Source organism: Petromyzon marinus, chromosome 11 (genome assembly GCF_048934315.1).
Source record: "Petromyzon marinus isolate PM22_M1 ecotype Great Lakes invasive population chromosome 11, UKy_Petmar_22M1.pri1.0, whole genome shotgun sequence".
NCBI classification, from domain to species: Eukaryota; Metazoa; Chordata; class Hyperoartia; order Petromyzontiformes; family Petromyzontidae; genus Petromyzon; species Petromyzon marinus.
The window spans coordinates 12089495-12114702 of record NC_133677.1 but is presented as its reverse complement, the minus strand read 5'-3'; the positions used below and the strand labels follow the sequence as shown (position 1 = coordinate 12114702).

General features: G+C 44.8%; 1 protein-coding gene across 5 annotated transcripts in view; it reads left to right on the top strand.

Moving 5' to 3' along the window:
* LOC116941460 (monocarboxylate transporter 12-like) overlaps positions 1 to 25208 on the top strand; it is a 52402-nt gene that overhangs the window by 5616 nt on the left and 21578 nt on the right. The window contains exons 2-7 of one of the 5 annotated variants that reach the window (XM_076066379.1): positions 1390 to 1433; positions 4174 to 4419; positions 8846 to 8926; positions 12389 to 12505; positions 14607 to 14742; positions 23467 to 23570. In XM_076066379.1, coding sequence (XP_075922494.1) covers positions 14642 to 14742; positions 23467 to 23570 — 205 coding nt within the window. In that variant the 5' untranslated portion in view covers positions 1390 to 1433; positions 4174 to 4419; positions 8846 to 8926; positions 12389 to 12505; positions 14607 to 14641. The other 4 variants (XM_076066380.1, XM_076066381.1, XM_076066378.1 and 1 more) reach the window with 4 other exon arrangements.

Here is a 25208-nt window from a genome sequence, read left to right as displayed (position 1 = left end):
GTTTCAGATTTACTGCAATACACCCGTCCTTGGACGGGAGAAAGGCGAGTTAGTAAAGTTTGTCACGTAAACAGAACGTGCCAATTCGTTACTAGTATAGCACACCGGTGTGTTGGAGAGTAAACCCACAACATTTACAATTCGCGTACGACATTTCGCCAATAATTACAACTAGTATCATCGACAGTCAACAAGAGTTTTGTTTTCTTGGGTGTTCTACGTGTGTGAATTATTTCAGGATATTTAGTTTTCTTCCCATGCGTTAAAATAACATAAAAAAGGAACCGGATAACAATGGCACTTTCCAAATATAATTCCGATGTTCGGTTATTGTTTTAAATACGTATCGATGTCTATATTCAGGTGCATCAATCGACGTGTTTTCAACTGAACCGCGGGCGAGAATTGCAACGATGGGAATGTGGATCATTCCAAACGTAAACAAATGACGTTTTAACAATGCCCACCACATAGGTAGTAGTAGTACTACCACTGCACGTGTGATCTCGCAGGGCGCGACTTTATTATCGGGTGATTCAATTTCGATTTAAAGCTTTCGTGACTGCAAGGATTCATCTTCTTTGGTTCTTTCGGTAAAGTCACGTAGAATGAGAATAAAATAATAAAATAGCACAATAAAATTCTCACGACGTTTCGGCCACAACGCAAGCGGCCGTCTTCAGGTGAAAGGAACAGACCTGTCGGGGCGACAGAGCTTCAATGAGAGCTGTCAGAGCTTCAACGAAGCTCTGCCAGCTCTGACAGAGCTTCAATGAAGCTCTGTCGTCCCGACAGGTCTGTTCCTTTCACCTGAAGACGGCCGCTTGCGTTGTGGCCGAAACGTCGTGAGAATTTCATTGTATTATTTTATTCTCATTCTACGTGACTTTACCGGGTGATTGTATAACGCAGTGAATTGGCTCCCTTGCAGGCGTGGCACGGGATTTGTCGCTGGTAATTGACACGGGGAGAGAGAGAGAGAGAGGGCGGGGAGGGTTTCGGTGCTTTCATTCATGGGGCGGGACGATTGTGGGCTGGTACCAGCGGTGGTGCGATGGGAGGGGGAGTCGAGGGAGGAAGGGAGAGAGGGGGAGGACGAGAGGCAGCAAACACAAACCACTGGGGCAAGTCAAAACCTTGGCCGTCACGGCTGCTGGCTCACTCAAACGGCTGCTTGCTTGCTGCTGACGGCACCCGCCCGGCAGTCTATCTAACGGCGCCGTTGTGTGGTGGTGGTGGTGTGTAGTGTGGTGGTGGTGGTGTGGTGGTGGTGTGTGGTGGTTGTGTGTGGTGGTGGCGTCGGGGTCAAGCCAGCGAACCGCACCAATTTCTTCCGGCTCTAGCGAATGTCGTGCCGTGACTTGTCTCACCATCTTCCCCGGCTTGCAGGGCTGCCTTTTGCCGTGCAACCATCTCCGATGGTGTACGCGATGGTGAGTGAGTTGGCGTGTGTGGTGCAGGGAGGCTTGTGGATTAGGGTGCGATCGAACACTGGACCCGTGTAACTCTGCGCGGTTATTGCTCGCGGAAATTGATTGCCCCCGCCCGCCTGTCCTGTGCCTAACCAAGTGACCCCACGTGGACGTGATTCGCGCGCGCGTGTTTCGCTAACAACACTCAACACGCATGCTGTAGACTCCGCGAGTATGAACACATTCTGTGTGTGCGCAGTCATATTGTGTGTTTTTTTTCCACCCGTACATATGTACTGTAATGTCAATTTGTTGGTTAATGTTAGAATGAGTGTGTGCAAATTGCTGTTCCTATTGATGGTGTTCTTGGCATTATTGTAGTGCAGCAATTTCAGCTGAAATGTCTGTTTTATGAAATCTCTTACACTATATTCTCATATTTCTATGATGTTGCATGTTAATGCAATGCCTTTCACTTTGTCACGACTGGCATATGCATACCTTGCCTTCGGCTGTGCATTAGATGTTGCACTCTTAATTACATCATATAATACACACACGTGCGAAACACACATTTAACACACGTGCACTCATCCACTACTGGATGAGGGCCTTTCCACACCGTGCAGATCGTGGCAATTATTTTGACCATACTTCACCATTCTAGTCAACGAAGGCGGGGAGTGTAGATGCGAGAGCATGAAAGTGTCTTCGCTGTATTGCCGTCTGCTGCCCCGCAGTCTACAGCATGGCAATCGCCTGTCCCGAGCACGATGCAGGTGTAAAGGAGAGCCAGGTGATTTGGTCCTGGGACTGCATGCACATAATGTACAGTTCTAAACACACGGAAGCATTTAGCTTCGCGTTATAGCGCTTCGGGCATGTGCTTACAAAGCAGCGTCTCACCCTGCAGCTTATATTGGGATGGTTTTATTTTATTTTTGTGCTAAAGCCAGCAAATATGCCAACGTTGGGGCAACATTGGCATCCGTCATGCGGTTGGAACCCGTTGGACAGACAACGTTGCCCAGATGTGTGGGCCAACGATCCGTGTTGATTGTGAAGATGCCCTATCTCCTGCTGCTGCTGCTCCTGTCAAGAGTGTTAGGATTGTGTACGCATGTTGCTTGGACGGCATCCAGAGTCAGAGACACGAGGCATCACGCAGCGCCTGTATTTGTAGGAGCATTATTGCCGTTGCCTTTCCACACCGAATGGCGTAGTGAAGTGGAATCCTAACGTGATAGATACAGTGTCACGGCTGTGAGAATGCCCGCTGTATATATATTTTTAGTTTTCAATTTGATTAAAAACAATTACCTTCAGTTTTTAGTATTGTAAAACATTTGAAATCCATGCAGAGATAGAAGGTAAGTGGCTTTTATTTAGTGAGGTCACATTTACACCACTGTAATGAAAATCTGATGCCAGGACTTCAGGCCTGAATACTGATGTGTGTGTAAATATCACTTTGTAGGTAGTGGAAGTGTAGTGGTCAGTGGACTGCATTTAGAACCGGGAAACCTGAGTTCAATTCTTGGCCACATCCAACATCAGTGGTGAGGAAATTTGAATTGGGCCTGGGGCTTCTCTTCCATCAGCTTAAACGAATATCCCGTGTACATGTGCACCACAATCAGCACCGGTGGGACGGAGGGTAGACAGATGTGGTTTTGGCCACAACTAGCTACCCTTCATCAATCCGGCCTCAGTAGATCCTCGCCAACAGTGTTCTAGATGAATGAGATATTAACGACACCAGAATCAAGTCTGATTCTAGATGTATGAGACGAAGGGTAGCCAGGTGTGGTTCTGTCCACACCGCCCCCTTGTTTATCGAGCCAGCCTCAATAGATTCTCGCCAACAGTTTTCTAGATGCATGAGAGATTAACAACACCAGACTCAAGTCTCAGCTTTAATGTTGAGCGCCAATGACGGCATGCAGCACGACGAAAGCTATAGCAACCTGTTATGATTGTGAGCAAGTATTGTGATTTCTTTCGCCCAAAAACCGCAGAATCTACATGTATGGTGGGGATGCATAATTTATGTTGATTGCCCTATGAATAACCCAACCGGTAATGGATATCTATTGTAATTTATATGCGTACATTAACCCCCCCCCCATCTCGCCTTCGCACCTGATTGGCTCGCAAGTGACGACATCACATTTATCCCTCTATTTAAGACGCAAACTGGAGGATTTCTCCACAACTCTGGCTGTCGCCTGATAAGGCTGGTTGTAATTACTGACGAAACGTCATGGTACTGAAATTGTAAATGTTGTGGCTTTACTCTCCAACACACCGGTGTGCTAAACTAGTAACGAATTGGCATGTTTTGTTTACGTGACAAACCTTACTAATTAGCTTTGTCAGGTGGTGGTGGTGGGTTAACGACAAGTTTATAATTATGTGATCTGACCAAAAAACATCTCATGGACGATGACAATCGTATAATACCATGATGTGATATGACTTCCTGAAACATCTCCCCTTTTTCAAATGAACACAACCATTTAAATTAAAAGAACGGATCAAACAGTCACTAAACAAACATTTCGAACGATTTCAGGACAAATCAACTTTTCGAGAACAATTCCAACTAAACAGTCGAATTAAACACTCAATGAAATGTCCTTCATACGATATCCTACGTGATCAGTTCTTAGAGATCAAGCCTCTCCGGTGGCTCTGAAAGTTGTCCGCTGCGCGAATAAACAGGACACCTTTGTGCGGCCGTTGATGGGCTGGCTGCCAGAATCTCTCCAGGTTGGCAGACTGGGCACTGGGATGCTGACCGGAGTGTTCGCTTCCTCGCGGTTGCCGCTGTGCGGCACATCTGCTGAAAATCCTCCGCTCTCCCGGCTTGGCCCGGGTCCTGCGTGCCACCTCCGCTGGCCCTGTGCGCGTGGCCTGGCTCACAAAAGTCCCGCATAGCTGGCCCCTCTGCCATGCGCAGAGCGACCCGGTCGTGACAGTAGAGGGCTCCGTCGACATCCGCAAGGTACGAGCACAGTGCAGGTCTCCTCACACAGCCACCCAGTTTCCAGTGGCCTGTTCTATCTCTGGGCGGTGACTTCGTGCAGATGGGAGCACCAATATTCAGCTCAAGCAGGTCTATGGCAGATATATCGTATGCTGCTTTGGCAGTTTGCTTTCTCTGTTGTGGCTTCTCTGGTACCACCTGGTACCACACCAAACAGGGGTCGTGCAATTTGTTAGCCACTGGCAACGATGTCTTCAGCCCCCTAGACGACAGGTGCTCTGCTAGGTTGCTATGGATTCCTTCTGTTGGCGCGTTCTTCCAATGAAAGATGGCTTTCCATGGGTCTTCAGCCTCACTTTAAGTTTTCTTGCTCTCAGGTTCTTCACTATCTCGACCGCGGTTTCAGCTGTTCCATTTGCCTGCGGGTGGTGTGGGGGTGAGGTGACGGTGCTCAAACTCCCATTCCATGGCACGCAACTTAGGGTCCATTGTCTGTGATTTACTCGCTCCGGCTGGCCGCGGCACTCGGACTGCGCCGCGCCTTGCCCCGCTTAACCGTCGTCCCGGCAGACAAGTCCAGTAGCAACTTCATTTCCCAGAAGTCCGTGGTGGTGGTGGTTGACAGTTGGCAGATAATCTCAGCCAGTGTCATTGAATGACTCAATGCTGACGATCTGCCAGAACCGTGTTGGTATCCCGTGCGACATCGTGGTTTCTATTCACTGCACATGTGCATACTTTATGCAGGTAGAACAGTTTCTGGAAATGTCTGTGATCTCACTTTGCGTGTTTGGCCAGTACAGGGTGTCACGTGCCCACCTTTAGCATGCTTCTCCAACCTGGCTCAAGTATATACGTGCTCACGTCTCTGGCCGCAGTGACTTGGGTATGATAATTTTTTGTACAGAATCCCAATCTGTATGCTTATTTTTCTTTGAAGAACCAATATTTTCTGATAATGAGGCGTTTCATCTATTGCCCCTGGCCATAAATTCAGAACAACAGACTTCAGTGCTTGCAGACCTTCACCTCTTGCAGTGTGCCACACGATCTGGCAAAACCGCCGGTTTCTTGACATTCACGTGCTCCGCCTGATTGATCAATGCGCCGTCATTTCGCTCTCGCTGCGTGCTGCAAATTGTGTGTGGCTCACACACGTCTCTGGACATCCCGTCTGCTCCTGTTGCTCTGCTGAGCATGTGTTGCTGAAGTACATCTCCGGGCCTGGTTTGTAGACAAATTGCTGGCTGGTTAACACTATACGTTGGCATTGCTTTTCAGTCTTTGCACAGTTCTGTTCAGTTGGGGTCAGCACCCTCGATGGGAAAGCGATGGGCTGTCCTTCTTCAATAAGTCAGCATCCAAGGCCACTTGTGCTTGAGTCGCTCTTTATTGTGACGGGCTTTGTAACGTCGTAGTGCTTTAACACTGGCATAACTGTGACCAGGTGCTTAATTTCCTGCACTGCTTTATCATGCTATGGAAGCCAATGGCAGACTGCATCCTTGTCCAGGAGCCTTCATGCACCTCTTGAGAGGTGTGGCATGAACTTGGCTATGTAGTTCACGAACTCAATAAATCGCTGCACTAATTTCACATAAATGGGTTCTGGCATCTCCACACTAGCTCTGATATTGTCCAGGTCAGCTTTCAAGCCGTATGAGGACAGAATGTGTCCAGGAAAGTTGACTTTCTTCACCGCGAATTGCAGCTCGTTCTGAAGCTCATTATCGTAGTCACACTCTGCTTCATCGTCCGTATCCCTGCATCCAATGGTGAGAATGTCATCTGCTATTGGCCCCATGGTGGCGAGATGTTAAATACTTTGCCTGTTATACAAGAGGTCGTGGGTTCGATCCCGACCGTGACACGTATATATTTGGAGTTTGCCTGATATCTTCCTCATGGCCGTGTGGATTTTTCTTCGGGTTCACCAGTTGTCCCCTCCACATTTAGAATCAGCATCACGCGATTAGAGTATTTGGCTGCTAGACATTTCCACACGATAAGGCACTTTGTGGAGCTGTCATTTGTGACCAGGTCGCTTCTGAAAAAGAGCTACATAGCTCAGTGGGCCTTACCAGCGCTGTCCTCCAGACAGTCTCGTCCCCTTCACCTGATGAAGGCTGCTTGTGTTGTGGCCAAAACGTCGTGAGAATATTATTGCGTTATTTTATTTTATCAATTTATTATTTTTTTCTCATTCTACGTGACTTTACCGAAAGAACCAAAGAAGATGAATCCTTGCAGTCACGAAAGCTTTAAATCGAAAAAAATATATAGTTTAATAGATGTATTGGCTCAACTCCGCTAAGCCCAGCCAACAGCTCGTGCCGCTTGCGCTGATACACCACCCCTGGTGTCACGGAGACACCAAACGGTAGTTTGGAGTCATCGCTTCCTGCCCTAGGGGGTCCAGAAGGTTGTCGTGCAGCTTCATTTGCGTCTCTTCATCTCATTTGCATTTCAGGAATGCTTTACGTGCGTCAACAAGCGTGAACACTGTGCTTTAGGTAGCTTCGTACAAGACGTCTTTGAGTATTGGGGATGATGTCATGAGATCTCCGTGGTGATTGGTTCAAAAATTTCAGATCTCAGCAGATCCGCAGCTTTTCTGGCTTCTTCACAATCACCATGCTTATCCAGCCGGTTAACTCTTTCAACGATGTGATGTGGCCATCTGCTTCGTGCTTATCCAGCTATGCCTTTACACCCTGCCTTGACGGCAATTGGCGTGCTGCACGGGGCACATTCTATATGGTGGAATGCTTGGATCGAGTTCAACATGGACATCCCCTGGAATGGATTCCATTGGCCTACTGAACACGTCTTCACAGGCACTGATGACCTGCTGATGGTCAGGGGCCCATTTCCCTGGCTATCCACCTCGTTCGGCTCCACTGGGATGGTGAACCGGATGAGTAACAGGTGCTCACATGTTGAACCGGTCAATGGCGGTTTCTGATTGACTTCTATGATTTCAAACTCAGGCATTCTACGTTTATCCACGTATGAGACACTCTGTTTTGAAAAGGCCCAAGGACTTCATCAGCTCTGCTGAGTAAAGCTTCAGTTTGGTATCACTTAGCAGTATCTGAGTCTTGAGTGCGAGGTTTATTTTGTCTTTCAGACTCACGCCATCACATGTGACCTCAGAGTCCAGTTGGAATACGTGTAGCTTCTTGGTCAGGATGAGGTTCACAAACAATTTCTGGCCCCTTGGATGTTTAGTGGTGCTCCATTCTTATGATCTCCTGGTCCGTGGTGTGCAATGAACAGCACTTGCCCCACCAGTCTGTTAAAGGCTACATGAGAGGTCTTTGTCATTGTAACATCACCGACACTTACAGCTTACATAGGTACATGGGAGGTCTTTGTCATTGTAACATCACTTACACTTACAGCTTACATAGCTACATGGGAGGTTTTTGTCATTGTAACATCACTTACAGCTTAACATAGCTAACAAATGGAGGCCTACAGTCTTTGTTGTGAATGACAGATCATTGCATATGTGAGTATGCGTATATGCAAATATATATGTATGTGTAGGGGTGCTATGGGGAATAAACACATGGCACGGGAAGGTGTGGTTCACCCACACCTTGGGGGCTACAACAACGTCCGCTAAGGCTCCACCCCCTGTGGGTATAAAGTGCGGGGAGCTAGGGAGCTCGGGGCAGAGTGTTGGGCCCGAGGCTGAAGCAACCAGTGAAGAAAGAAGGCCAGCTAGGTGAGACCCTGGAACTCCTGTGACCGCTGCCCTTTTCAGGGCCGGCACAGCAAGCCGGCGGTGCGGCCCCAGAGCCCCAGAGTCAGAGTCCTTCTAAGGGCCAGTCTGGTCGGCGGGGTGCCGGGATCTGTGCCTAACCAGGGCCAGATCTGATAGCCTCCCTTAGAGCCCTACCCGGAGGAACTGGGAGCCTAGAGCTTAGGCTAGAGAGCCTGGGGTGTGTTCCTGAGTTATACGGGTAAACGGGCCGCTACCCCTTCTAGTGTAACCCTTGTTAAGGTTTAAATAAATAGTGCTGCTTCTACTTCGCCGTCTCCGTGTCCTGGAACCCACTACATATGTATGCAGCACTTACCTAGTCTGTAGGGCTGAGCCAGGAGTCTGTGTGTGGTGGCAATAGTGATCACAGTGTGATGGTATCCATGCAACCCAAACTATGGGCCATGTAGTAAACCACTGGAATCTGTGCTCCTTTAACAGAGGAATATCAAAACTACACCAACTCTCTCCTAAAGGCCACCCATGGCTAGGATACCTCAACATTGGAATTTAGGTCCTGAACATATTACCATACGCAAGAATAGTATAGAGCCGTGATTAGTGTACTCTACTACATCACGGTAGAGTATGCTATGAATATCGGTGGCATGTGGCATCTCATCCTGTCCCTGGTCTCCCCTAGGCTGACTCAGTGTGTTCCATTTCTTTCAGGAAGATCCTCAAGTTTCAGCAGGATGGTCTTCAGGAAACACCTTCGTCTGTATTCTGCCAAGATGGCTATATGATTAAAAGGTAAGGTATTCTGCTTCTCTTATAGAATAAAAGTCTGTTTTTTACTTAAATGAAACTAAAACTATTTTTTATGAAGCATTTAAAACTAAAACTATTTTTTATGAAGCATTTTTTTTTATCTTACCAGATAAGGCCCACTGGGCTATGTAGTTCTTTATCAGAAGCGACCTGTCACAAATGAGAGCTCAACGAAGTGCCTTATCATCACGTGGAAATGTATCACAGCCAAAAACTCGAAATCAGTGGTTTTTAACTTTTACTACAGACTTGCACCCCTTTCATTCTCAATCCTGAAACAAAATGTATGTTAATAAATATACAGGGTTTGATGAAACAAATTAGTTGTACTTATGTGTCCGTGCTTAATTTGTGTTGTGATGATTTACCTTTTTTAAAAAATCTGGCCATGTCTCGCACCCCCATGGGGTGTGTGCACCCCAGATTAAGAACCACTGCTCTAAATGCACGTGGATTCTAAATATGGAGGGAATGACCGGATGACTGGAGGACCGGGAGAAGAATCCACGTGACCACGAGTACATGCAAACTCCAAATACGTGTATACAGGCGTCAGAGTCGGGATCAAACCCACAACCTCCTGCATACCAAGCGAGGTAGTTAATATCTCGCCAACATAGTTTGGTAAAAGTTACACTGTTTAATAAGCAAAGCTAAAAGTAAGTTTACAGTCACTGAGCAATGCGTGGAGGGATACGTAGTTACCTAAAAAAGTGTGCATTATATATCAAAACCTTTAGGATAGAAAGGTATTTCCTCGGTTGAACAATGTGTTCTAAATGTTTATGGGCAACACTTGGAACATCCCCGGTGACAAATGGCTGGTTTGAAACATATTTGCCAGAAATATTTGACTTCACAACTTACCATGGAAACCAGAACATCCAGTTTAACACCCAATTGATCGTCATATAGCACCACAGAGGAAGATGAAGAATGGTGAGTTGAGACGCGAACGGAGGCACATTGTCTACTGAATTGATCAATCACATCGCTGAGTCCAACTGCCACATGTTTTTTTGAGCACAAGCCATTTCCCAGCACCTCGGCACCCCTATTTTACGGGTGGCTGATGGCAGGCGCAATACAGCAGGAGCTGGATTTAAGCGCGCCTTGTACAAGCACAGTTTTCATATAAGCAACGCATGCCTACATTGCACCGGTGGGGAAGGGAAAGGCAAAGGAGCAGCTTCTGGTAAGAGCACACTTTGCATGTGAGCACAGCTGTTCTTGCTCACGATGTGGTGTGTGGTTTGTGGTGAGCTTACCACTGCACCCACTCGCGAACGCTGGGATGGCAACACCGCAAACGTGGCGTTCGGTGCCCGTCGGCGGTGCTCTCGGCCTCGCCGCCACCACTGCAACAGAGAGAAACGCACACGGTGAACCACGAGAGGTGAAATCCCAGGGTCATCTCAGCCCCACCATTCCCCCTGTGGTCCGTTACATGAATACCACTTATACGTGTTAAACTCAATACCACTTAATGAATACCACTTGGGCAAGAAGTCAACCGTACAGTATTTGTTTTTGTGACAGATTAGTCCCAACCACCCCATGAGGATGTAAAATATTGGCCACTGGCTATCAGGGTCAGTAATGGTAGTTGACGATTGCCAATGCTGAAAAAAGCATGGGAATGTGAACCCTTTTTTTGTGACAACGCACACACAGCAGTATTGTGTGGATTGGTGTAAGAGAAAAGGGTAATTGTTATTCAATGTGGCGAGGATGATTCATTTGCTGAGGTTATCATGGGACTTGTAATGCAATTGACTTCATTGCTATATATACTGCACAGTGTGATTTAGGGGTGGCGAAGAGATGTTATCTCCCTTGCCTTCGGTTCCAGACCTTGACAATGTCTGTTGGTATATTTGGAGTCCACGTGTTCTCTCTCACTATCGTGGTCACGTGCATTTAGATGATTTAGCTGCTTCTATCAAATTCCCACACGTAATAATATAAGCCACTTCGATGAGCTATCATGTGTGGCCAGGTCGCTTTGTGGTAAATAAAATAGTTCGCCACAGGTGTCTGAGATGGATTGCCGCTGGGGATTTTTAAGAGAGATGTAACAGCCGAGCGTTGTGGATGTGATTGGGCAAGACATGGGTAGGATATGTGCAGGAATGGCACCACGCCATTGGCTAGAGGCCACGACTAGGCAAGCTATCCATCAATTATACACTGTATTTCAAGAACACGATCATATTTCATAAACCGGTTGCATAACTTTGTTTTCAACACCGCCTATTAATTATCACCCATTCTCAGCGATGACCTTTTGGCGTTTGGCATTTGCCATGTGTAGGTGTGTAGGCCCTTTGGCTAGCATGTGTTACAACTGCACAAATAACTGTACAGCGATCAAAGCAAAAATATCTCACACAGAAAGTCGCTTGCTGTTCACTTTTCCACTCGAGGCATTCTAAACACACAAGCTGTACCTTTAAAAGCAGAGGCCCTGCATTTCAGCAAGCACCCAATATGAACAATTGCAAAACACTGTAATTCAGGTTACCTGGCACATTGAGGGGCCAGCACTGAACTGGTACCACTTAGATCTTGGGTATTGAATACAGGCCCACCAACTGTGATTAATATGGATTCTCGGATGTAGTGAGTTAGTGGTCTCAACCCAAGTCACCAATGACTGCACACACATAAAACCGTCACAATACATTTGGTTCTACATTTTATTTGGCAGATTTCCAACTCTTTGAGAATGAAAATATTGGATTGACTGTTACGTGATGAACATAATTTTCATATGGAACAGAGGTCACTTGCAGAAATATCAGAGGTAGCTCTGTGATGTCCACTTCTGTGTGGCATTCTCTAACAGAACGCTGCGAGAGATCCAATTATGTTTCAAAATTACAAGAATCAAAAAAAGTTTTCTGGCACTGAGGATGAGCACTCCACTAACAATTGGAAGGCTGCAAGTAAACATTTTGATTGGTGATCAACTTAACCCATCATCTCACTTCGGTCGATAACTTTAGAACCACTTTGCTGGAAGTCAACGATGGTAGTACTATGGAAAGTGTCACCCCATGCTCATTTATCGAGCCACTGCCTTTTTCAAATTAAAGTTGGTTGGCTTTTTCCAATCAGGTTGTGATTAATGAGCTATGGAATATTAGTGATTTGGTGTAGTGTTGGAGCAGTGATTTGAGCACTTTGCCATGAACTCAGCAGCCTGAGTTTCACTTTCAGCAGTGGATAACATCAGCGGCGAGCTGTATCAAAAACGCTTCCAGGACCCCTCTTCATCAACCCACACTGGCCAGTTTGGTGAAATGAGGGCAAACAAGCCCAATCATCGGTAGTAGATTTCCAAAGGCATGTGTATTAAAGAATCTATGTGGATATATTGATGGCTGACATTTTCAAGCTGAAATGCTGACCAGTTTATCATTGACTACATGTCTCCCACAGGTTCTCGAACGGCTCTTGGAATCGACAAACTCTCTCTGACAATTTCTACCTCTGCATCTGATCATTCGGGAGCATCAGGCCTCTAGAAGAGATCAGCAGTCCACCTGTCTTGTTGATGTAAGTCTGATGTCGGTTCACAAGAGATCTATGCTGGTATTACTACACTGTTGTACATTTGAATTGGCTCAGATTTTCTCCTTGTTGCTGTGAAGGCCAGATAAACTTGCCACATAATTTGCCTTTCTGTTCCATTGATGCATGTTGTGTTTTACAACAATCAACAACAATCAGTATTTAATTCTGAAACGAATCATCTCACAAACAAACATCCCCCATATAACCTCATCAGCCTTTTGAGGCAAGTGCTGTTAGCGAGCACTTAAGAAGGCCGATACGGCACACGAGGAAGTGGGTGGCCAGCACCACGCCTGGCCGCCTTTGTCTACCTAGCAGCTATTTTTACACACCGCACCAGGTACTCATTTTAGGCTGAGTCGACCGAGGGGAGGCTCAGGCCAGGTTCAGTTTACCGCTTGTCTCTAATGCATATCCATAAATAAAACCCGGGTCACTGTGACCGTTGCGCATGTACACACACCACAATATTATTGTTCCCCGTACACAAAGTGTGGCTGGAAAAAATCACACGCACAAATATACTTATCCCATACAGGCTTTTGATGTGAGAATTATTATCACTCGGGCCAATAGCAGCCAGGATCCTACATGCTAAGAAGTCTGGGCTTTTTTTTTTATCAAGGCTGATGTTACCCACACCTCATCAGGAGTCAATAATAATGCAGATAGCCTACGAAGAGAGGCCAGGGTCAAATTTAACTGACAGTTTTTAATGCGTATACTATAATGCATATACTACCAGAGCATGTTCTTTGTTTGCATGTTCACAAGTATTGTGGTTAATGCAGACATGATTCCTTGCAAAATGTTTCAGTTTCGTGTTTAAACATCTTACTTAACACAACTGCTTTATTGCCAGAAAGGGTAAAACCTATTCCTATATTTTTATACTGGCAAGGGAGGTCCCACGAAGTTTTCACTGTAGCTGCACGTGGCCCTGAATACAATTTGGTTGCCAGCATTGTGGCACAGTAAACACTCACCTATGAGACTGCTGCTGTCGCAAACTGGACCTGCAATCGAGAGGTCATCAGTTCGATTTTCCGACACAAATGGTTGAAAATTGGCATCCCACAATGAGTCGATCGGTGGGGTAAAGTGTGGGTAATCCCACCTCACGTTTGGCCGGTATGGAAGAGAAGGCCAAAAAACACCATCTGTAGAAACTCTATAGAACTCCCATCTCGTGGAAGCCCTTTCAGCAGCCCTTGCAGGATGAAAAAAAACCTGCTGATTTGGAATGACAACGATTTTGGGGTTAATCTTCAAGGTTGCTCAACTGCTGGAAATCTCATTAGACACAAATCAAACTGTCCCATAACCTTCCAACACTCACTCTCCTCTCACTGTGCTCTAGATTTGTCGTTTAACATTTCTGGAGGATAAAAAAATGTGTTCAGCAATGTTGCCAACTGTCATAAGTTAAACGACCCTCATGAAGCCATATCCATTGAATGACTTACATTTAAATTCTGAATACAAAATATCCCACAGTAATGATAACATACTACTTCACGCAGTGTTGTCATTCACAAAACTCAACCAAAGTTATCTTTATATTCTTGGTTCTTTCGGTAAAGTCCTGCTGTGGTTTTCACACCTGATGATGATTGCTTGTGTTGCAGTCGAAACGTCGTGAGAATTTGATCGTTTTATATTTTTTATTATTTTATTGTTTCCCTTCTACGTGGTGACTTTATCAAAAGAACCAAGAATATGAATCCCTGCAGTCACGAAAGCTTTAAATCAAAATTTAAGGTTATGTTTCCTTTTTAACTTTGCATTTCCAACACAGCTCGATAATCGGGGCTCCCCCCCCCCCGCCCCGTAAATGATCAACAACAGCGGGTACCGTGTTAACAAGTCTAACACACCCTCATTCAGGTCTGTGCAAAGGGCAGCGGCGATCTATACAGCAACAACACGCACCGTGATACATTTTTGCTGACTTGAGACTCCAATGGTTAACCGCTTTTCCCTGTAAGCAGTTGACCGTGTCACTGAGCGGCGGTGCTGTGTTCAAAGCCGTGCACCTTCTGCAATCGCACGCACACTCGCCCCACGCGCCCACGCTTTGCAGGTGGACAGTGGAGGAGGCACAGACTCACCGAAACGATGAGCAAGACAACCTTCCCGAAGCCCCCTGACGGCGGGTGGGGCTGGGTCGTGGTCTGCAGCTGCTTCACGGTCACCGCATGCACGCGCGCCATCACAAGGTTAGTTTTCGAGTACCGGTTCTCCGCACACTTGTCATCGTGTTCCCGTCATCACCGTTTTTACTCTCAGAGAATGCCTTGCCTTTGTATCTAGAGAAATGTTCGCTCAAAGTGTCCCTGTCCTTATACGTGGACATTTGAATGTGCTCATCTTCAGCTGACGGTTACAGGGCCGGTGGTGGAAATTTCGCATTGCTTTGTTGAAGAGCCAGTCTGTACACACATTGGCCACTCTTGAACTCTCATCTAGTGATTGTTGAACTGCTGACCTCTTTTTTGTGAACGTTTAACGGTTTCATATGCCGTATGGTTGAATTTATCTCAATTACCAAGATAATCGTTATTATTATTATCGAATTTTCAACTAATTTTCAAATAATAATAATTAACAGCTTTTCCAAATTACACTATGGAATAAGGTCCTTATATCGTGGCAGTCATGGGGGTTGTTTAACCATACTCCACTCGCCATTCGGTGCAGGTTGAAAAAGTGGGGGCTCAGTTCAGATATTAGATATCGCTATCGGCTTTGTTATCAATGGACACTTTTCTATTTTATCGTTAATCAAAACAAATTTCTCATCTATGGGTGTTTTTTACGTGCATTTTTCTTATACCTAATGCATTGAATAATAAAGTAAATTTAAAGAATATATCCACACTATGAAATAATGTCACATTGTATAGAATACGCCGAGGGCCAGATTCGCTTCTTGACTAACAGAGACAAAACCGCACTGGCAATGTGTCCCATTGTTGCTAATGGAGACATCTGCGCGTTTCACCAAACAAATAGACGTTTACATATTTTCAACAACACAATACTTTGGCCTGTTTTTTTTTTTAACCGGGAATTTTTTTTTTTAACCAGGAATTTTTTTTCAGAGGTTTTTGCATTGACATCTGCATAGTAAACAGGATCATCATCATCATCCATGGCAATTCCACGACTGGATGAAGGTTTCCTTAGCCGCCACCATCTCTCATGATTTTTCGCTATCATCCAAGGACTTGTACATGAGCTGGAATTTCCGTGTCTCTCTCTCCCCGTGGGCACGTGGATTTTTCTTCGGATCCTCTGCTTTTTTCCCTTCACATGTAGAAACATGCGGTTGATTGCCGCTATACATTTCCGCGTGATAAACCACTTTGTTGGGGTATCAGTTGAAGGCCGTTTACACATCCTTGTGAAGGTTTTTACTTCATTCAATCAAAAAGTTACAACTTGTCCTAAATCCTGAATCCAGACAGATTTTTTTGAAAGGATTTACCTGCGCAGCATTAAACAAATGACATTGATTACTTGTGAACTACAGCACAAGATTGAAATGGTCACATCTTACGAGTTGGCTTCATAACAGCGCATTAGCAAAACATAATAAACATGCTCAGTATGCTGCGAATAATGACACATCAACCACGGATTGCAGTGTCTCCACATCACCATACCCAAACCAGCCTTTTTCGACGGCCATGCCCTAAACAAGCCGTTCGAACGGCTGCGCAAAAAATATTTTCCATTCCTACCAAATGGACTACCTCCATGGGTGGAGTGGAATGCGCCACTGGTGTTCAGTAGAGCTCCTCATACGTGGCTGTGTGGGGAGCCCGTTGTAGCTGCTCCGACTCTCCGCGGGGTCAGCCGCGGTTTTACTCTGCTTATTCATGGAAATAAACACGATTAATGAGAATCTGTTCCGCAATTAACTTGAGGGGGATGGGGGGAGTGGGAGATACAATGCAGATTATTTAAAATAATTTAAAGAGGGCCACGGATATTATGATTTTATTACAGACCTTAGCTCCTGAAATTAATAGGATCATAGCAATTCTCCTGTATTGAAGTAAAACAACTCGGGGAGGGGAGTAGAGGCAGTTGTGTAGAAGGGCTGACAGGGCAAGGGGAGTGTTGCCGGGATTGAAGCTCCCAAGACAAGCAAGGCACGACCCAGGATGAGCAGCAGGGAGAAAGAAGTACAGGAAGGGTATAAGGAGAGGGAGAGGCTGGGCCAAAATGTTGGGGATGAGATGATGAGAGGAAATAAAGAGAAGAGAGAAGGAAGGAGCAAGCTGCAGTGAGCTGCACGAAGCAGCATCTGTTTTCAAAAGGGGGCGGGGAGAGGGGACGGATCGAGAGTGGGAGTGGCCACACAGAAGTCACGGGAGACGTGAGGTGATCTAGATCTTTCGATGGGCCACTCATTCAGTACTCTATTGCATCCAATGTACTTGTAATGTAAACCGTGATAACATCTGCGGCAGTCAGTGACTGCATCGGTACGAAAAATCACGCACATGCAGTTTGAGTGAACATATCTAACAAACTCGAGAGTAAAAACGTCGCCACAATAAATCAGAAAATGCAAAGTGCCACAACGTTGAAAATCGCATGCCGTCTGATACGCCAGTATAGGGCAAGAGTGGCCATAAAAGATGTAGGCCTTTTATTTCAGCCTGTGCCCAGGTGCTAGATGGATCGTTACATCACAGGGACCACGAAATGGCGACAGCTTGGGAAGGCCTTCATCCAGCAGTGGATTTATCATGGCTGATGATGATGTTGCTTTGCAGCCTAAATATGTACGATTCTTTCGGAGCTTATTTTTCGTAAATTTAGTTGTGATACAAATCCTGTTTTGTCACACCACGTAATGTGTCGGCATAATTACATGTTTTGTTTACCGCCCCTCTTGGTTGAACTGTCCTTAACGTGTTTTGAGAATTGCTTGTCCAAGCACACATACATGTTTACACACCCGTATTTGCTGGGAGATTCATGTTTTTCCGACCTTTGACCTGTCTACCCCCCAAACTACGCCGCTGATGGCCTGCAGCCTCCATGGATACGTTATTTTCTATTTGTTTTTTGGTGTTTGTTACAAATGAATTCACTCCGATGTCTACTGTAGTTTTGTGCCATCACCCCATTATGTTTCAGGCCGCGGCTCTGTTGTCATTCGACCCAATGTAAACTCGCATGACACGCGTGACACACACACACTGGTGAGGCCAATGCTCAACCGTCCGGGCTTAGATTGTCCACACCAATGTCTCCCATCGTGGCCTTTCTGTGCGATCTTCCAGTGCCGCAAATTCGGGGACCCGATCCACTTCTCAACTACTCAGTTTTCCCACCTTCAGCGGAGCCTCCACCTTCGTGCACACTCGTTACTCAAACTCCCTGTGGAGGAATAAATACGCACGGGATGGTTAATTCCGCACGAATACTTCAGAAAAATCCATCCCACAAAGACGTGTGAACTGATTTTTCACTGGCATACGATCATTCCTTCGTGGTCAGGGGGAAATATTTTGTATTTATTTGGCTGCTATTATACATTTCGACACGATGACAAGCCACTTCGTTATCATTCGTAGCCAGGTCGCTTCTGAAAAAGAGCTATATAGCCCTGGTGAATATAGTTTTTTTCGGTTTGTCAATGTCCTTTATTTGATGAGGAAATAAATGGTTCTCTACTCTATTAATGTCATTTATATAACTTGCCATTTGAACAGAGGGTGTTGAAATTGCCGGCTTATTTTTCTAATCCGATGAGGCTCAGCCCTTTAAGCTGTCCATTATGTAATAACAGTAATAATAATTTACAGCCCTTCGTCAATCCAAACTCCAAGCATCCCCATGCGTGGTCGGTCATGAGGGTGTTTTGACCATGCTTCACCACGCTGGTGAGTACAAATTGAAGGAGGTAGGATGGGGATGCATCCCCGGTTCAGACATCGCTCAGCACTAACGATATAGCCGTGGCCGAGAATCGAACTCGGGAAGCCAGGTTTCTAGCTCAGTTTGCTTACAATTGCACCACTGATTCACCCCGAAACTATCTGTTATAGTAATGTAATATATATGATAATGCGTGGTTGCATTACGATTCTATCCTGAGACACAAGTGAGATATTGAAATCAGGATTTTATGTGAATCTAGACTCCCAAGCAACTAGATTCCTGCTTTTTGCACATAGGGCTGTGCTCATCACCGTGCGTCCATGTGAATATCGTTGCATCCATGTCGTTGCGTCCATGTGAATATCACGTGACAAGGTGTCATCACAGCTACTTAAATAAAACAAAAACGAAAAGGGGACATCAGCAAACCACTAAAGACACTGCCATGTGATTGAAAACATAGTGCAGATGGCATAAAGTCCACTGAGCAATGTGGAAGTGAGCCCCTGGCAGCTGGTTGGGTTTTTTGTTTTGTCACAGGCATTGTAGCGATGCAACTCATACATATGCAGCCTTCCCTTAAAACATTGGCATGCAGCCAGGGTCACTGAGCTCAAACTGTAACAAAATGCATAAACAGGGCGCCAATGTACACGTGTAATGACATGATGACACCTGCTGGCTGGGAAAGGGCAGCACAGGTACGGGCACCGCTAAGAAAACATCCAATCAGAAAGGGAGAGCTATGTGGGGCAAAGGTAATGGGCGGGGCTGGCCGAGATGCTCCGGGAACCTGCTCGAAGGTTCCACGAGAGGGCGTGGCCGGAGGCGGAGCCTAGCCACGCCTGGGGGGATATAAGCAGGGGCGGGCCGGGGTTCGTGTGTGTGGTCTTGGGTCCGGACTGCGTCGCTGCTCGCCGTCATCTCTCTCCGTCATCTCTCTCCGTCGTCCGGCCACGTGGAAGGTCTCCTGCGGGCTTCCATCACCATCCTCGTCACGCCGCCAGGCAGCGGCGTAGCCGAGTGTGGATAGTGGAACCGCACCGAGTGATCGGCCGTGTGTGTAGCCGATAGAGTCGTTGGCCTGTGTTGTGCCCATGTAAGAATAAAAGAAGTACCCTCTACACGACGTGTCGCGGAAGTCGCTCATTACACGTGTCATGCCCGAGGACTTGCCCTCGTGATGAACGTCGAGAAACACGTTTCCATTAACCAACTATTAAATGTTAATAGCACCTGCAGAAAATACATTGAATTAATATGGTACCTTTTTGCCAGTAACCAAAATGATTAAAAATAAGAATGGATTTTACACTTTATGTACATAAAACAGGTGTTACTGTTCGCCTTTTGGTGTTCTCTGGTCTAACACTGGTGGTGAGACTAGGCCATGAAGAAGGCTGTTTCTGGTGTAGGCCAATCAGTTTCAAAGACAATGCCCATATATAACACTGTGGACGCAATTTTTGTTCCAGGGTAGTAAGTGTTATTTCGTAATTGCTTATACCTTAAAAGTATGGAAAATAGCTATTAGTTCTCCAAAAACTCTGCTTTTGTGACCAGGACAGTGATATTTTGAAATGCACCTATTTTCAATGAGAAAACGGGCGAATTTGTGTCTTTTCGTTCATGTAAAGTCAGAAAAAAACAACATGAATCAAAATTAACATGATTTTATGCTAGATTTATGCAAAAATGACTACAAAAGATTTAGAACTGAGTAGTTTTTCGAGATTTACGATTATACTGTAAATCACTTTCACGAATCAGCCCCCAAATGTAGTCTCCCATCATGTTCTCGTTATACTGTCCTTGGTAGTGCGTTTAAAGTTCAGTATATCCTGGTGGAAGCGCTCGCCTTGCTCTTCCGAGTACGCTCCAATGCTCTCCTTGATTTCATCAAGATGACATCAAGGATATGGACTTTGAGGGACATCCTACAGCCCATTGTGCCGTAGTTCTTCACCAGAGTCTAAACCAACTCCACGTAGTTTTCGACCTTGCGATTGCCCAGGAAGCCACGAACCACTACGATAAAGCTGTTCCAAGCCGCTTTCTCCTTACTAGTGAGCTTGGGGAATTAATTGCACTCCATGATCTTCTTTATCTGTCGTCCGACGAAGACACCGGCTTTGACCTTTGCCTCAGACAGCTTAGGGAAGAAGTCTTGAAGGTACTTGAAGGCTGCCAACTCCTTATCTAAGCTCTGACAAATTGTTTCATAAGGCCCAATTTGATGTGCAGTGTTGGCATCAGCACCTTCCGGGGGTCCACCAGTGGCTCAAACTTGACGTTGTTCCTCCACACAGAGAACTCGGTCTGCTGTGGCCAGTCCCGCCTGTGGTAGTGCACCTTGGTGTCCCTGCTGTCCTAAAGATAGCAGGGCAACTTGGTAAAACCGCCTTGGAGACCCATCAAGAATGCCGAAGTCTCCGATGACCTCCCAGCCGTACTCATCATACTTCAAGGCGTCCAGCAAGGTCTTGATGCTGTTGTAATTCTCTTTGAGGTGCACCGAGTGAGCCAGGGGAAGAGACGGGTACTTGTTACCATGATGGAGCAGCACGGCTTTGAGGCTCCTGGATGAGCTGTCAATGAAGAGGCGCCACTCATTCTGGTTACAAGCGATTCCGATTGCCTCGAACAGACTGGTCATATTGTGGCAGAAGCAGAGTCTATCTTGACAGGTGAAGAAGCTGCAAAAAGGTTGGTGACGCTTCCTCTGATCTGCGACTTGCACACTTTTATCCAACAAGTTCCACTGCTTGAGCCCAGGTGAGACCAAAATCTCTGATCAAGTCGTTGAGGTCGTTTTGATTGGGGTAGTATGGGTTTCTTTCCTCAGCTCCACCTCTGAAATTGTCATCTGGATCTACAGCGTCTTCCTCGCTCTCTGACTTGCTGCTCTCTACTAAAGACGGCTGCTCTCTCTCCGGAGGAGTGGGTCATGGGTGCTCGTGTGAGTGTGGAATCGGGGCGATGAAGAAAGGTCCGGATACGTGATAGCAGGTGCATTTCTGCCAGTCCGACGTTTGGAAGGGTCCACCATGCAGAAGTAGCAGTTGCTTGAGTGGTCAGTGGGTTCCCGCCAAATTCTTGGGATAGCGAACTTCATGGCTCTCTTTTCCCCTCTGTACCACCCTACAAAACATTTATTTACTTCACCCATGACTAATGTGTAAGCAATTCTCGTAACATTTTTCATATATGATGTATTTTTTCAATAACATTGAAAATTGTAAAACATTTAAAAATGTAAAACTTCAACATTTTTTTTTTACAAATTTTATAACATAAAATTCCGAGCAACAATTGTCCATCTTACCTTCCAGAGTTTTTTGCATTGCTTGCAAGTGAAATAAGGTGCCCAGGGTTTGTCTTGATCCCCGACAGGCATTCTGAAATATGCCTTGTTGTAGGCCTCACACGTCTTAGCAGATGCTTCCACAGAGTACTTTTTCGCTCTTGTCTTGATAAATTGGCCGCAGACATAGCAAAATGCGTCTGCCGGATGCTTGCAGCCTCTTGATGCCATCTCAGAAAAATGCAGAAATGTATCCACTTAGGCAGCTGGAACTAAACTGAACTGGTGGGCTTAAGGCCCCTGTATCTATACTACTATTTATATTACTGGAAAGTTCTAGAATGTTCTAGAAGTTACTCCAAGTTTACTCAGCACTGAGTCTATCTGGAATGTTCTGAAAAATAGGTAAATTACTAAATATCACTGTCCTGGTCACAAAAGCAAAGTTTGTGGGGAATAATAGCCATTTTCTGTACTTTTGAGGCATAAGCAATTAGTAACAACACTTACTACCCAAGAACAACAACAAAAATTGTAACAGTGTTAACAGAGCGTGTTTACATCATTAGACCTCCTTTGCCAGTACTTCTAAAATGTAATAATAGGGTTTTTCCCCTTTTTTCTGGCAACAAAACTGATTGGTCCACACCATGGGACGTCCCTTGGTGTGGACCAATCAGTTTCAAGGACAATGCATATATTATCACAGTATGTTTTTTTTTGCATTTTGACTGCAGGTATTATGGTTAATGCAGACATGAATCCTTGTAAAAAGGTTTCAGTTTTGTTGCCAGAGAAAAGGGGAAAAACCCTATTATTACAGCGCGTGTTTGTTTACATGCTTTTCCACAGGTATGTGTGGTTAATGCAGCCTTGATGCCTTGCAAAAGGTATCTATTTGGTGTTTGAACATCTTAACGCCTCCTGTTTTATTGGCAGAAATCATAAAAAAGCTATTATTTTTTTCATCAAATTGATATTGAATAACCAAAACTTAAAAATATATCAAGCAGAGACATCCTTAATTCCTGGCCACATACTCCTTATTTTATTTGGATTTATTATGAAAGCCTCACTGATTATCATTTTAAAGAGGGTTCTGCCAAAGCTTTTCACAGTAGGGAGTCGATGTTTGCGATGTTAAAATTCCAATTGAGTAATTTTCAGATTACTTTGCATATGTGATCAATTTATCTGCGTACTCGAATAGGCTCCAGCCTTTCTGGCAAGGATACAGGAGGTGTTAAGATGTTCAAACACCAAATAGATAGACATCGCAAGGCATTGACATCTACATGCTTGTGGTAAAACATGAAAATAAACATGCTTTGCATGTTTGAACATCTTAACACCTGTATCCTTGCTGTAAAGGGTAAAACCTATTAGTTTTTTTCATCATCTTGATACTGGCAAAAAGGGTCCCATAGATTATCTGTGCAGTCCTTGTAGAGGCATTTGTAGTTTTCCTGTATTTATATATTTTTTGTAAATTAAACTACGTTATTTACCAGGTAAATCGCACTGAGCTCTTAGCTCTTTATCAGATGTGACTTGACCACACATGATAGCTCATCGAAATGGCTGATATCAAACCTGCAACGTTGGCCCAACGTTGGCAAGCAGTTGGATCCATCGGCCCAACGTTCCATGCTTACTGGGTTCACCTCGTATTCAAATTGAATACTATATACAAACCAACTTGCACCCTCTGTGTAATTCGTGTAATCCATTGCAGATGCATACCAATTTTCTTCGTGGAGTTTCAACAACACTTCTCAAAGGACACATCTACAACTGCATGGATTAACTCAATAATGGACTGCACCACCATGCTGTTTGGTACGAACATCCGCACTGATCAATGGAAGGGAAACCTTGACGCAATTTAATTGTACACTGGAAAACAGCCTGTACTTGAGACAGAGATGTAAATTACGACACTCACCTGGAACGTACAAAACAATTAACCACTCACCTGATACTCACAGACACTCAACACTCACCTAGCACGCACTGACATATGTGTGTATGTTGATCATCTTTCGCACCATATGAAGCCAACCGTGCTACATCCGAGGTGCGATATGAAGCAAGCGTAGTGGCAGGGCTGGCTCGATACTAATTCATAGGACGGCGTCACTGCACGTAGTGCAATGGCGCGCTTCAAGCTGCAAGGGGAATTCATTTCGTGTTACCTGTGAAAACGGAAAACCCATTTTGCCATAACGGGCAGTCACGGCATAGGGACACACATAATCAGCTTTATGGACATTGATTGGGGGCATGGGAAATATAATCTCAATCAAATCGACCAATCTTTACTTTGTGTGCCAATATCGCCCTCAATAAAATAGGCATCAGTGCGCATTACAATGGAACCGGAGCGCTACAGGGGGTGTAGAGCAACAGGAATAAAAAAAGAAACCCATCACGACCTGAGCGGCTCACGCCGACTGAGCAAAGTAAATTGCAACTGCGCGCAACGAATAACATAAGAAAGGTAGGTTGTAAATACAATAAAGTACATGAAAATTAAAGAAACGGCTTATTTGATTTTATTCTAGATTTGAAGTTTTCGTGACTGCAAGGATCCATACTCTTTGGTTCTTTCGGTAAAGTCACGTAGGTGAAAAAATAAATAATAAATAAATATGGAATACAAAAAATGTAAATAAATAAATCACAAAAAGAACCAAAAAGTATTATAATTTCTTTTTATGTATAGAAAGGCGATCTGATCATTGGTGAATTTAAATGTAAAAGTGATTATGCAATAAATTTGCCACCTTAAAGCTACATAAATGGGTAATATTGGTTAAACACGTAGTAGGGCTTTCATGACCAAATATCATCCATAATAGGTTTTTTTGGGTTAGATCTTTACGCGATCTAACCCCCAAAAAAAACTCTATCTGGGAAATATTCTTGATAGAAGGGAGAACTACACATCACGGAACAAATCTAAACTTTGAATGTTCACTGTTCTGAGAAGAATCGTGATGTGTGCATCAGCAACTGTTTTCAACTACATGATTAAAAGCAATTTCATGCGTTAATGGGACAATATTTACTTTAATTTAAATATGATTTTAATTATATTATTAGTGGCAATACTTGGGTTCTGGCTTCAGGGATAAAATCGCTTGTTGGATTTTCAACAAGATGTAGTTTACACTTAGAAGTTGTTGAATTAAATTAATAGAAATGTGATAAGCATTTTGATTTAAAGCTTTCGTGACTGCAGTAATTCATATTCTTAGTTTTTTCGGTAAAGTCACGTTGAAGAGAAACAACAAAATAACAAAATATATATAAAACAATAAAAAATTCTCACGACGTTTCGACCATAACTCAAACGGTCATCATCAGGTGAGACGTTTCGACCATAACTCAAACGGTCATCATCAGGTGATGATGACCGTTTGAGTTATGGTCGAAACGTCGTGAGAATTTTTTATTGTTTTATATATATTTTGT